General features: G+C 39.5%; 1 protein-coding gene across 7 annotated transcripts in view; it reads left to right on the forward strand.

Moving 5' to 3' along the window:
* Window positions 1-428: 428 nt before the first annotated feature.
* Window positions 429-14,110, forward strand: part of LOC115102736 (glutamate decarboxylase 1-like) — a 31,278-nt gene continuing 17,596 nt past the window's right edge. Inside the window, exons 1-7 of one of the 7 annotated variants that reach the window (XM_065005575.1) lie at window positions 429-513; window positions 607-754; window positions 1,259-1,331; window positions 1,611-1,868; window positions 5,289-5,779; window positions 8,000-8,144; window positions 10,046-10,099. In XM_065005575.1, the coding sequence (XP_064861647.1) occupies window positions 8,069-8,144; window positions 10,046-10,099 (130 nt within the window). In that variant the 5' untranslated portion in view covers window positions 429-513; window positions 607-754; window positions 1,259-1,331; ... (1 more) ...; window positions 5,289-5,779; window positions 8,000-8,068. Of the gene's footprint in view, window positions 514-606; window positions 755-1,258; window positions 1,332-1,610; window positions 1,869-5,288; window positions 5,780-6,049; window positions 6,156-6,277; window positions 6,461-6,496; window positions 6,723-7,999; window positions 8,145-10,045; window positions 10,100-14,110 lie in introns of those variants that run through there. The other 6 variants (XM_029622979.2, XM_065005576.1, XM_029622983.2 and 3 more) reach the window with 6 other exon arrangements.

Consider the following 14,110-nt stretch of genomic DNA (forward strand, 5'->3'; position numbering starts at 1 on the left):
CATGATTTAATTTCAGAAGAAAATGTGTCTGTGAACAAATAATGAAATAAAACTAGCTAGCTAGATGTTCATATATTTATTTTGTTTAAACATGCATTTGTGATATATTAAGTGCATATATTTTGCCTGCATTTGATGGTCCAGGTGGCTCCTGTACTTTTTGAGACACACACTCTTCAAGGTACCTGATGTAATTAGCCTACTCCATGTGTAAAGATCTGGTATGCAGGGTGAAACAAACAACCACTACTGTGCTTGCCATTCTACCCTGACCTGTATTTATGAGTTGGTTTCAGACTGATGACTCCCTTAACTTATTGTGTACCTTTTTGTTCTAGAAACAGTGGAAGCAAACATATTATTGCCACACCCATGTAAGGCTTCACCACAAGACCAGTTCTAACTACATCATTCAACATCTGGCATGGTGTTGAATTCCCATGTGATGCTTAAATGTGTTTTTTGTTTTTCAGAAGGAACCTTCCAACACAAGCAGTATCACATCCTGTGAAAGTAGGTAATAAACACTGAGAAAGCAAACACAAAAAAATCCTAAGCTATTTCATTTATCAGACTGCTTATGTAATGTGTTATTCTCTCACTCAGGACTCTCCACCTGTGAGATTGGAAGTGCTCTGTGCAGGAGGTGAGAATAACATTAGTGTTGATTTCGCTGGATCGCCTGTTAACCTCAGCCATGACCTGAAGATGAAGGACATTAAGAAACCTCAACAGTTGGCTTCAGCTGTAACAGGTGATGAGAGTATGACAGGAACAGTAGTAGAGCTTAGCCTTGGCTATAGATAGATTGGAACATCTGAACAATCTGTTTTCCACCAATGTTTTTAATATGTTTTGCATGACTGCTGAAAAAATGTAATTACCTTTGCAGTTCAGTTCAGACCAAGTCCCACATTGCGCTGATTGGAAATGAATCAGCCAGAGATGTTATTTTCCCTGATTAATCGAGGAATCACGATTTCTGTTTTGTTTTTTTAAATGAGTGGGGGGGGGGTCTACCTGGATGCACTGTGACTTACGTTCCTCAAGTCTGTGATAGAGAAAGACTTTGTGCTGGCAAAGAAACTGTGTCAGATGAGTAAGCTTGTTTGTCAAATAAGTTCTGTCATTCATTGTTTGGTTATTTTCGTGCCTTTTGTTTACGTCTCTCTCATTGTGTAAATCAACCAATCAATCAATACATTTATTAATTAGCCAAACTGTGGACAATTAATGTATCTGTGCTTTGTTGTTCCAGTGTCTGATCTATGAACCAGAGAATCCAGAGACCAAACAGTTCATTCCTCTCATCCAGGAGAACCTGCAGAGAGGCAAGTGGCTCAGTCCAACACACACACACACACACACACAAAGGTTATTGCGGAAGAAGACTTGGCTGTGTGACAATGGTTGGAGGTTGGATTCAAGTGGTCACACCTCTGGTTCTGAAGAGTACAATGTATGCAAGTTTTTGTTCAAGCCCAGCACTGACACACCTAATATAGATTATCAAAGTGGTAATGAGTAATTGATTAGTTAAATTAGGTGTGTAGTGGATACTTTCAAACATACCCTTGACTTTGTTTTGTTCCTATATAATGTTTCCTCAGAGCAAAAGGAGAAAAGCCAAGATGAGGAAACTGATTATGGTGATGATGATTCAGACTCCAGTGATGAAGATGACTCAGAGGAATCTGGGAGTGATGAAGACTCTGTACAGAGCTCAGACAGCTCTTCTTCCCTCTCCTCATCATCAAATTAAGAAGAGGAAAAGAAGCTGGGGAGACATAAACCATGTTCACCCTCTCACCTCACCCCATAGCTGTCACCAGCACACTGCCTAGTCTGACGGACAGTCAACACACCAGGTAGTTACTTTCCCTTTTATATGAATATATAAAACATAAATGTAGTTAATGTTTTTTATTTCACATTCTTATATTGTCTTGGTGAGGCAGTCACAGCGCACACATTTTTGTACCTGTTTAATCTTCATGTGCAGTGCCTTCAGAAAGTATTCACACCCCTTGACTTTTTCCACATTTTGTTGTGTTACAGCCTGAATTTAAAATGTATTGAGATTTTGTGTTACCGGTCTACACACAATACCACATAATACCCCAATGTCAAACTGGAGTTATGTTTTCAGACATTATTACAAACCCCTTTGTTATTGCAAGCCTAAATCAGTTCTGGGATAAAAAAAAAAGTGCTTCAAAAGGTCACATAATAAGTTGCATGGACTCACTCTGTGTGCAATAATAGCGTTTAACGTGATTTTTAAATGACTACATAATCTCTGTATCCCACACATACAATGTAAGGTCAGTGGAGCAGTGCATTTCAAAAACAGATTAAACCACAAAGGCCAGGGAGGTTCTGAAATGCCTCGCAAAGAAGGGCATCTATTGGTTGATGGGTAAAAATAAAAACGGCAGACATTGAATATCCCATTGAGCATGGTGAAGCTATTAATTACACTTTGGATGGTGTATCAATACACCCAGTCACTACAAAGAAACAGCTGTCATTCCTAACTCAGTTGCCGGAGAGGAAGGAAACTGCTCAAGGATTTCACTATGAGGCCAATGGTGACTTTAAAACAGTTACAGTGGATTAACCACATTGTAGTTACTCCACAATACTAACTTAAATGACAGAGTGGAAAGGAAGCCTGTACATGTATGAAAATATTCAAAAACATGCATCCTATTTGCAATAAGGCACTAAAGTAAAACTGTAAAAATTGTGGCGAAGAAATTAACGTTATGTTCTGAATACAAACCGTTATGTTTGGGGCAAATCCAACACAACATATCACTAAGTACCACTCTTCATATTTTCAAGCATGGTGGTGGCTGCATCATGTTATGAGTATGCTTGTCATCAGCAAGGACTAGGGAGTTTTTAGGGATACACGGAAATGGAATAGAGCTAAGCACAGGCAAACACCTAGAGGAAAACCTGTTTCAGTCTGCTTTCCAACAGACACTGGGAGACAAATGAACCTTTCAGCAGGACAATAACCTCAAAGACAAGACAAAATATACACTGGAGTTGTTTACCAAGACGAAGTTGAATGTTCCTGAGTGGCCTACTTACAGTTTTGACTTAAATCGGCTTGAAAATCTATGGCAAGACTTAAAAATGGCTGTCTAGCAATGATCAACAGCTACCTTGGCAGAGCTTGAATCATTTTAAAGTGAATAATGTGCAAATATTGTACAATCCAGGTTTGCAAAGATACTTACCCAGAAAGACTCACAGCTGTAATCACTGCCAAATGTGATTCTAACATGTATTGACTCAGAGGTGTAATTACTTATGTAAATTAGATATTTCTGTATTTCATTTTTAATGCATTTGCAAAATCGTCTAAAAACATATTTTCACTTTGTCATTATGGGGTGTTGTGTGGAGATGGGTGAGAAAAAAAAATGTAATAAATTTTGAATTCAGGCTGTAACAACATAATGTGACATAAGTCAAGGAGTATGACTACTTTCTGAAGGCACTGTAAATAACACAATAAGGTTCACTGTCCTGACATCTGTGTCTTTCCGGCTTATTCAACACAAAAGGGTTAATTTCGCAGTAACTACTCCTGTACAAAGTCGAAACTTGCTCTTTAGATTTCTGCAAGTAGAACCGGAATCATTAAAACAATCACATCCCACGCAGTATGGACCGGCAGCGATGTCTTTTGGGTGTCTTTTCTTTGGTCCTGACGTCTTCTGACCCTGCTGTCTTTTTTTGGTCCAGACCAGCCTTGATTTTGGTGCGGTGCGGACCAACATATGTTTGGTTCAGATTTGGTCTGGACCAGCCTTGATTTGGCCCAAACATAGATGTCTATGTTTGTTTCAGATTTAGTATTTTATGAGGATCCCCATTAGCTGTTGCCAAGACAGAAGCTACTCTTCCTGGGGTCCAAACAGAAATAAATATTACAAGACATTGTGCATCAATTGGCCTTGATTTCAACGTCCACAGACGTCTGGCCCGGACCTGCATATATTCAGCCCAAACATAGATGTCTATAATTGGTTCAAATTTGGTCCAGTCCAGACTGACCTTGATTTGGCCCAAACATTGAATACGATGATTGGTTCCGAATTGGTCCGGTTGGACAGCACTGTACAGTAGATCACAGGAGAGTATGGTAAAGAAAGGTAAAGACAAATATAGTACAGCACAGTATAGTACAGTATAATATACTGTATTGTACCCTCAATTACTCTAATGTACTCTCTATTGTACTGAACTGTACTGTACTCTACTGAATTAAACTATACTGTACTGTACTCTACTAAATTAAATACTGCTGTACCGTACTATACTCTACTGTACTGTGCTCTAGTGTACAGAACTGTGCAGTACTGTACTGTGCGGTTCAAACTTGTGAAACAGAGCCTTCTAAGCAGAGTTGCAAAGAGAAAAAGCCATACCTCAGACTGGCCAATAAAATGAAAAGATTCAGATGGACAAAAGAACACAGACACTGGACAGGGGGACTATGCCTAGAAGGCCAGCATCCCGGAGTCCCCTCTTCACTGTTGATGTTGAGACGGGTGTTTTTCGGGTACTATTTAATTAAGCTGCCAGTTCAGGACTTTTTCTGTTTCTCAAACTAGACACTCTAATGTACTTGTCCTCTTGTTCCGCTGTGCACCGGGGCCTCCCACTCCTCTTTCTATTCTGGTTAGAGACAGTTTGCGCTGGAATAGTACACAGCGTTGTTTGAGATCTTCAGTTTCTTGGCAATTTCTCACATGGAATAGCCTTAATTTCTCAGAACAAGAATAGACTGACGAGTTTCAGAAGAATGTTTTTTGTTTCTGGCCATTTTGAGCCTGTAATTGAACCCACAAATGCTGATGCTCCAGATACTCTACTAGTCTAAAGAAGGCCAGTTTTATTTCTTCTTTAATCAGGACAACAGTTTTCAGCTCTGCTAACATAATTGCAAAAGGGTTTTCTAATGATCAATTAGCCTTTTAAAATGATAAACTTGGATTAGCTAACACAACGTGCTATTGGAACATAGGAATGATGGTTGCTGATAATGGGCCTCTGTACGCCTATGTAGATATATTGTATAGTCATATATATTGCAATTATTTTGTCACTATTTATTACTATATATTGTCTTACCTCCCTTATCCTACATCATTTGCACACACTATATATAGACTTTTTCTATTGCATTATTGGCTGTATGTTTGTTTATTCCATGTGTAACTCTGTGTTGTTGTTTGTGTCGCACTGCTTTGCTTTATCTTGGCCAGGTCGCAGTTGTAAATGAGAACTTGTTCTCAACTGGCCTACCTGGTTAAATAAAGGTGAAATAAAACATATTTTTATTTAAAATATATAACATGAACAATGTCTACACTGTATTTCTGATCAATTTGATGTTATTTTAATGGACAATTTTTGTGTTGCTTTTCTTCAAAAACAAGGACATTTCTAAGTGACCCCAAACTTTTGAACGGTAGTGCAATTCAATCCATTTTAGAACAAGGCTGTAACGTAACAAAATGAGGAAAAGGGGAATGGGTCTCAATACTTTCCGAATGCACTGTCTATAAAGGTCTGTTCTGACAGGGTGAAGAGAGAACAAGTGGAAAGGAAGAGAACATCCAAAAAGAAGGGGTGTGGTGAAAGAGGAAAGAGAGAGTGAAAGCAGGGGCATTAGGCAGTGGAGAGAACACTTCCCATTGGAGCCCTGCTGCTTGGGATAATGGGGTTGATAGGTCAATTCCCTAAACTTCCTCAGGTGTGTATACCATGCTAATCTTTTTCTTGTTTTACTATTCAGCCTATAGGCTAGGGGGTATAGGATATTTATTTGGACATGTTCCAAACAATATGTTGTTCAGCACAGCATAGGCAAGAGATGACATGGTTTTCACCATTTTGGAAATAAATTCCATCAACGCTGCCTGACCACAGAGATCTGTGAACGCAGCCGAGGCGCCCCCTCGTGTCTAGAGTCGTCATATCAGTCTAGCGTCGCAATCCACAAAACTACATCTGGACAACAGCACAGAAGAAAATGAATAGGCTAGCACTTGTCCATTTCTCTGTGGTAACATTTCATCGATATGCCTAGCCTTCTGAGCAAAACGGAGTCCATCCAAAGTCCATATCTGGTAGGCTACTAGTGTTGGCCAACACAATTTTGTCAATTTTTTTCCTTTGATTGACAGGTGCCAGTGACGCAAATAAAACCTCCGTTGTTATTTTTGGTCGTGTTGAACATCACCTAGGTTAGTAAATAGGCTATTGAGGACTTGATTGCAATTAAACTTCCTAAGAGTGACACTTCGTGATTGGGGATCGTAATGGAGCTATGCATTTCTCATGACAATCAAACCTGCTGAAATAAAGTATCCCACTCACAGAAAAGGCGACACGTCAGTGGTCGTGAAGAAGCTTAATTTCGTGCCAGAGGGAGGTAATGCTATGACTCACGTGTGCGTGCGTTAAAGTGGATAAATAGGCGATTCAGGCGCTCAGAAATAATTAAAAAATGACACATTCTTGAGGGAAAAAAGGTCATTCGCACGCTGCTGGATTGAATTTTTCGTACTCCATTGGTATTCCGGTGTCGTTGGCTTTGGACTGTCTTGCGTCTCAGAACGTTGGGTGGATAGAGAACTGTAATTCGGTTCTTTGGTGATAGTTTCTGGACACGACAACCTGTGCACCCGCAGACGGTAAGGTAGCCTATAGTCTCATAGCGCGAGCGCTCTCACGTTTCCGAACAGCCTATATTGTAGTATTGATTTATTTTTCCATAATATAACCGTGAGTTTTTGTTTTTGAATGCTGCACAGCGCTCAACAACTGCTACATTGTTGCGATGCTCATTCTTATTGGAGTCGAAAAAAGGATGAGATTGGTTTAGAAAAGCATAAATATTTTTGCAAAAGACCTGTCGCATGAATGTTCAGATTTCCATATCTCTCTCGTTCAAAAGTTTGTAATTAAGAAACAATTAACATGTTTTGAGCAATGGTAGGCTATTGTTATTTATAGTCTATATGAGTAGCACGATTCCATCATTAGCCTAACTATTCCTTATTAACAATGACATTGACTGATGCTGGCTTCGCCGTGGTTATTCAAAGATCATCATAATTAAAAATCAATATGCTATCCATTTTCCAACGGATTTCAGTAGGCTGCCCAATCAATTATATATTTTTCTTACTAAACCAATAATTATTTGACAAAATGTGTCAAATAATTCCATTGCACATCATTGTGGTAGGGTTTTTCGTTTAGCATATTCCTCATTATGAATAGGTCTGTTAAGGATGATTTGTTTGTGGATTAGACCTAGGCCTGTTTATTTGCTTTATTATTGAAGGCACGAAAATCCTTTGTTTTCGTGCTCTTTGATCTAATTAAGTAGACTGAACGGTCTGGTGCTCATCGCTTAGCTCGAGCGCCCAAGACTGATGGCTCTGAGATGGGGATGATTTCGCTTTAACTACCCATAAAAACTTCACCAGGGACAGTTTTTTTTCGTTCGTGTTTATAGGCTAAGGTTAGAATAGCGTAGCCTTAAATTTATGTCAGATTTGCCGACTTTATTTGGGTCCAGTATTGAATGCCCGCGATGTTAACGTCCGAATGCATTTCTGCATTTGACAGACGGACCCACGCGCTTGGGTAGGCCTACGTGTGTGGCTTGAGACAAATCTTCTCAAACCGATCACCACTGATTTATCTCCCTTCGATCGGCAAATGCGAGCCATGTTCTAGAATAAATGATCTCCGTCAAAGAGGCAGATAATACAACAAATGATGCATCATCCTCTTCGTATATGGTCACTGCACGGTTAATTAAAGCTCAATTTCATTGGTCAAATTAAGCTAATGTTGCCTATTTTAGGCTATGTAAATAGACAAACTTTCAAACATGAATCCGGTTATTTATTTGTTTAATATTAGCCATATATCTTAACACTTGGCCATTTGTTTGCAGCAACCGATTGGTTATTTTCATTGATAATCTGATAAAAGTCCCGGAGCGCACGGGAATAACGGAGGACTGATGGCCACGTCTGAACCGACAGCCGCTGGCGGGGACCAGGACCCCAACTCCGCCAATTTACGACCTTCATCCACAAGTAGGTCTCTCTTTCTTCTCATTCCTCTCTCTCCCTCTCCCTACCTCACTCCCCCTCTGCCTGATAAAAACGAGTCTCACTCTGGCTATTTACCGTGTGGGCGACGTCGTTAATCATTCCGGTTAAAAACAGAGCTATCACAACTGCCTGCCGCTGTCTAACGGATCAGCGGCGCGCACTGAGAAACGGACCTCCTGTAATTGCCTCATAGTGCGTCGTTATGTCTTCAGCGCAGGGCATCGGGAAGGAATTATTTTTGGAATAGAAATCACAATTATTTAGAATAAGCCTATAGAATTTCCTTAGATTATGCCTTTTTAAAATTTGGCCTATCAAATAATGTTTAAAATATTCTCATTTAACATACATTTACATTTAAGTCATTTAGCAGACGCTCTTATCCAGAGCGACTTACACATTCTCGATTTGAAAATAGGCCTAATAAAACACTAAATGTAGGCCTATGCTATTATTTATTGGCAAAATATATATTCTGAATTTTAGCATTCAAATTCGTGATACATTTTTTAAAATAATTTCAATCATTTATCCCCTCTTAATCTATCCAATGTGTGGTCCTGCATCACTGAGAGAGCTGTTACCAGCGCAATTACGCAGGGAAATGGCTGGTAATTGCAGGCACTCCGTTGCTCGTGATTACGGCTTGCTTTCGTTTTCTATGACATTGGCGAAGTGTACGCGGAGGAGGGATGTCAATGTAATAGAGACCCGCTTCGATAATTTTACCATCGAACACTGAAAGAAGAGGGCATTTAGTAGGTATTACTGAAATTAGCCTTTTAGTCTACCCACTGACAGTTACATTTTAGTTAAGAAAAATCCCCAAACCCGCTTCTCTTTAGACCTAGGCCAAGTAATTTTTGTTTGAGAAAAATGGAAGCCTAGGCCTGAAATTTCAGCCATTAAATCCATTGGCCTAATATGGAAAATTGACTTCATCTGATAGGCAATTTGACAGAGGAAGAATGTGTTTGACAGGTTTTACATAATGCATAACCGTTTCAAAAAGCCTGTGATGTTGTTTATACTGTGCCTGTCTCTCTGCTGCTACTGTTGATTGTTGCCATTATCTCGCTGCCACGCTCTGTCTCTCATACATACCTGAGGCGGCCGGTGGTTCCTGTGTGCGAGTGTGTTCGGGCAGCGTTTACCTTGTGCTCTGAGGGACACCTCGAGACGTTCTATCCGGGTCTTAAATCCTAGACAAATAACACTACCATAAGGCTCATATGCATATAGATGTGCCTTGTTACCGTCCCATTGCTTGACTCTGTGTGCTTGTGTTTTTTGTTTGGCTATGATGCCATGTTCCATCTGTATGTTCATGCAATATCAAAATACGTAGCCTATAGGTTGTTTTCCCTATGCTGCAGTAGTTCTCCCTATACTGCCTGGTGTGTGCGCGTGTGTGTGTGTGCGTGCGTGTCCAAACGGCCAGCCAGACATCACCATCTCGCGTCAATCAAAATTCTGTGTTTCACCCAATTAATTTCTGCTCTCCTTCGCGAGCTAATTTCACGGGTGTTTATTTAAAACGTCCCCTTTGCCGGGTGCGTGCCAGTGTGGGCCTCTAATGGCCCATTTTGTTTGGACTGTGTGGATTCGGAACAATTCGAATGTTCAGGAATAGGCTAATAATCGTACTGATCTAAGGTCAGCGCTGCTTTGTTTCCTCCCAATGGGGTTTTTAGAAAGGGTGGCGTAAGCTCTAGAGGCTGCTGCTTCTTCTGTATGTGAGTCTGCTTCATGCTTCTTCACTCCGTTGTGCCATACACTGCCACCATACGCTTTATAAAAACGAATCCACTGTCACCTAAATCACACTATTCATTATTCCAGAATCGAATTTTCAAACGTTCTCCCCAAACATTCTGTTTTAGACTATGACGCGTGGATGCAAGGATGCACGCGGAAACTGGGGATGAAGATCTGTGGTAAGTTTTAGACCCATGAACCATCAACAACGGCAATCTAATTTGATTCGCTGCAATAGCCTACGAGAAACGTTGTCATTTGACTTTGTAGGCATATGAAGCCTCATAGGCCCATCTCCATACCCAGCATAATGATGCTATAATATGCTAATATTAGGGCAAGGCCGTCGCTGACTGTCACTCCACATTCTCATCTCCTAAAGGTCAGTTGGCAATTAGCTTTAGGCCAAGCACTGCGCGCTGGGGTTCCCGCCCCGACCCCGCGAGGCACCCCATGTCCCTTCCTATCCATATCTCTGCAGTTGGCAAAGGATAGGATACAGGCCTACACTACAGCAAGTAACAATCCGCCTCAGAAATGTAGAAAATGCCTAAACATTGAATATTTGTCGAGATAGAGCTGTCCAATGGGTTTTTAATGCATAATTAGCTGCTCACATGGTGTGTGCTTAAACTAGGGCTATATACTAAATAATACATGTTCTAATTCCAGTTTTGTATTTTATTATCAACGCCTTATTTTTTTTAAACATTAATTTCCTCGCCTTCCGTTTGGAGGTGGTGTGGATTTGGGTAGCTTTAGGCAAAACGTATTTTTTTATATACCTTATAAAATGAGATGTGATGACGTCGATGAGATGACGTGGGAGGGCGTGGGTTTTAAATCTGGGAGGTTCCATAAAGCCTCTGTTATGTTAGCCAATCCAGCAAGGTGAAACGATTGAATCCAGTATTTTTCCAACAGGAATCTTAGATTACCTTTTTTTCCTGGACCCTGTATATTTAATCTTTTTTCGATTACGTCTAGGATTGGTTTGACGTCATCACACATTGAGAAAAATATATTTCCTTTAAGAAATCCTTCCTACTTTCATTGATTTCAGTCCAACATGTTTTGGTGGCAGGGTTTTGATAATGTCAAGTTAACATTTAATTGCAAAAGTATGCATTGTCCTACCATTGGTTCAATCCAAAAACAAAGAAGAGGATGTCATTAGCCTAAGAATAAATGGGCTCGAGAGTTACGATGCAGAACTATAATTCGTACCGAAGGCCCACATAATTAGGTAACCTGCCCCGTAATGAGGACGCCCCCTGCCGGATAAAATCAACACAATTTAACCTCCCTTATAACCCTGCAAATAACCTTAATTAACGAAATCATTTACCGCAATATACGAGGAAACATGTTTATTCAATAAACTGACTGATTCATTTTATAGAGGACATTGCTTAGGCCTTATGAGTAATTTTCAAATGTATGTTCATTATGCATGCACCAGGCCCAATAATTTACCCTCGTTTCTATAATATCCCCTTTAGGCTGATAAGGAATCGTTTTGTGCTCGGGGTTGAAATCATTTTTCTTTTGTGGGGAGGAGAAAACTGAAAAATCCCTCTGTGACAACAGTCATCATAAAATTGTGCTGAGTTGTTATATGTTGGCCTATGTCAGTGTTGGATTTACAGGCCGTTATAGTCGTCAGCTCCTTTCAGTAAAGATACGGGTCCTGCGGATGAGAGGGAAGATTAACGGGAACCAACCAGCAGTTGTCGAGGCTGCTGGTCTTGTAAAATAATCAGTGCCAATCTGCCATTCAAGATTAGGGGAGTACATTTAAATGAACGGATCTCTGAAGCTCTGAAACAGAAAAAGGGTTCTGTTTCAGAGAGCCTTGTCTCTTAGATATTGAGAGTCTTGTCTGTTCGATAATGCAAAACATTTTAACATCCGATGTTGATAGAATAATTTACTTAAAACTGTATGACGTGAAAATAGATGTTTAAATCCTTCCATAATGACATTTTCTGATGGTAGTCTGCTATAGGTTTTTCTCTAAAATCAATGGGCTATTAATACACACGGACTTTAGTAAAAAAAAATAGACTAGCCTATCCAGAGCCCGTTAAATGTCTCGCATCCGTCATTAACCCCAGTCTGATTCGAATGGGTTGGCTTAAATGCTTAGACACATTTAGGTAGAATCAATTCAGTTGTTCAAATAACTAGGTATCCCCTTTCCCTTCCATAATGTCTCCTCTACACAAACATTTTTGGCTGCCTTTAAGATTTGCTCTATCATGTTTTGTTAACATTACACGAACAATTCATGTTTGATGGCGGAATATAATTGTTGTAGACTGATTTACTGATTTAACTCGGTGGAACTTGATGTGCACCAGATTCATTCATGTAGAAATTAACGGAGCAAATTTTGCTTGGTCAAAGAGTTTGTATTTTTAGGGGGCAGAGCTCATTAGATGAATCGTCAGCATGCTTTCCAACTGTACATTTGTACATTTACATTTAGGTAATTTGGCAGACGCTTTTAATCGAGAGCGACTTCAGTCAGTGCATTCAACTGAGGTAGATAAACAACCACATGTTAAAACTAAAAGGTTTATGTAACCGTAACTGATTATGTCATTGTAGTTAAACGGGTGTGTAGGTTAGTTCAATTGACAGGCTGCAGGCTCAGGAACTGGCAAAGAACTTCATGGTTGAGTAAGGAGCAGATGGGAGCACAAAGCTCCCTACTGACCTCTTCACTGTACCATTGTTAATTGGAAATAAAACTTTGTAATGTATTGGCGTTTTTTATTTAATTTAGGAGTTATGACAAATGCAACTAAAAAAGAGCTAGAGCTGACACAATTGATTCATAATGTGTTTCCATTAGGTGTAACTACCGTCCGAAAGAATGTGTTTCCATTAGGTGTAACTACCTTCCAAAAGAATGTGTTTCCATTAGGTGTAACTACCTTCCAAAAGAATGTGTTTCCATTAGGTGTAACTACCTTCCAAAATAATGTGTTTCCATTAGGTGTAACTATCTTCCAAAAGAATGTGTTTCCATTAGGTGTAACTACCTTCCAAAAGAATGTGTTTCCATTAGGTGTAACTACCTTCCAAAATAATGTGTTTCCATTAGGTGTAACTATCTTCCAAAATAATGTGTTTCCATTAGGTGTAACTATCTTCCAAAAGAATGTGTTTCCATTAGGTGTAACTACCTTCCAAAAGACTGTGTTTCCATTAGGTGTAACTATCTTCCAAAAGAATGTGTTTCCATTAGGTGTAACTATCTTCCAAAAGAATGTGTTTCCATTAGGTGTAACTACCTTCCAAAAGAATGTGTTTCCATTAGGTGTAACTACCTTCCAAAAGAATGTGTTTCCATTAGGTGTAACTACTTCCAAAAGAATGTGTTTCCATTAGGTGTAACTACCTTCCAAAAGAATGTGTTTCCATTAGGTGTAACTACTGTCCAAAAGAATGTGTTTCCATTAGGTGTAACTATCTTCCAAAATAATGTGTTTCCATTAGGTGTAACTACCGTTCAAAATAATGTGTTTCCATTAGGTGTAACTACTGTCTGAAATAACAGATTTCCAATAGGTGTACCTACTGTCCAAAATAACCTGTTTCCATTAGGTGTAACTACTGTCCCAAATAACCTGCTTCCATTAGGTGTAACAATTGTCCAAAATAACCTGTTTCCATTAGCTGTAACTACTGTCCAAAATAACCTGCTTCCATTAGGTGTGACTACTGGCCAAAATAATCAGCTTCCATTACATGTAACTACTGTCCAAAAGAATGTGTTTCCATTAGGTGTAACTACTGTCCCAAATAACCTGCTTCCATTAGGGGTGACTACTGGCCAAAATAATCAGCTTCCATTAGGTGTAACTACTATCCAAAATAACCTGTTTCCATTAGGTGTAACTACTGTCCCAAATAACCTGCTTCCATTAGGTGTGACTACTGTCCAAAATAACCTGTTTCCATTAGGTTTGACAATTGCCCAAAATAACCTGTTTCCATTAGGTGTAAATACTGTCCAAAATAACCAGGTACCATTAGGTGTACCTACTGTCCAAAATAACATGTTTCCATTAGGTGTAGCTACTGTGCAAAATAACCTGCTTCCATTAGGTGTAACAATTGTCCAAAATAACCTGTTTCCATTAGGTGTAACTACTGTCCAAAAGAACGTGTTTCCATTA

Source organism: Oncorhynchus nerka, linkage group LG20 (genome assembly GCF_034236695.1).
Source record: "Oncorhynchus nerka isolate Pitt River linkage group LG20, Oner_Uvic_2.0, whole genome shotgun sequence".
Classification (NCBI taxonomy): domain Eukaryota; kingdom Metazoa; phylum Chordata; class Actinopteri; order Salmoniformes; family Salmonidae; genus Oncorhynchus; species Oncorhynchus nerka.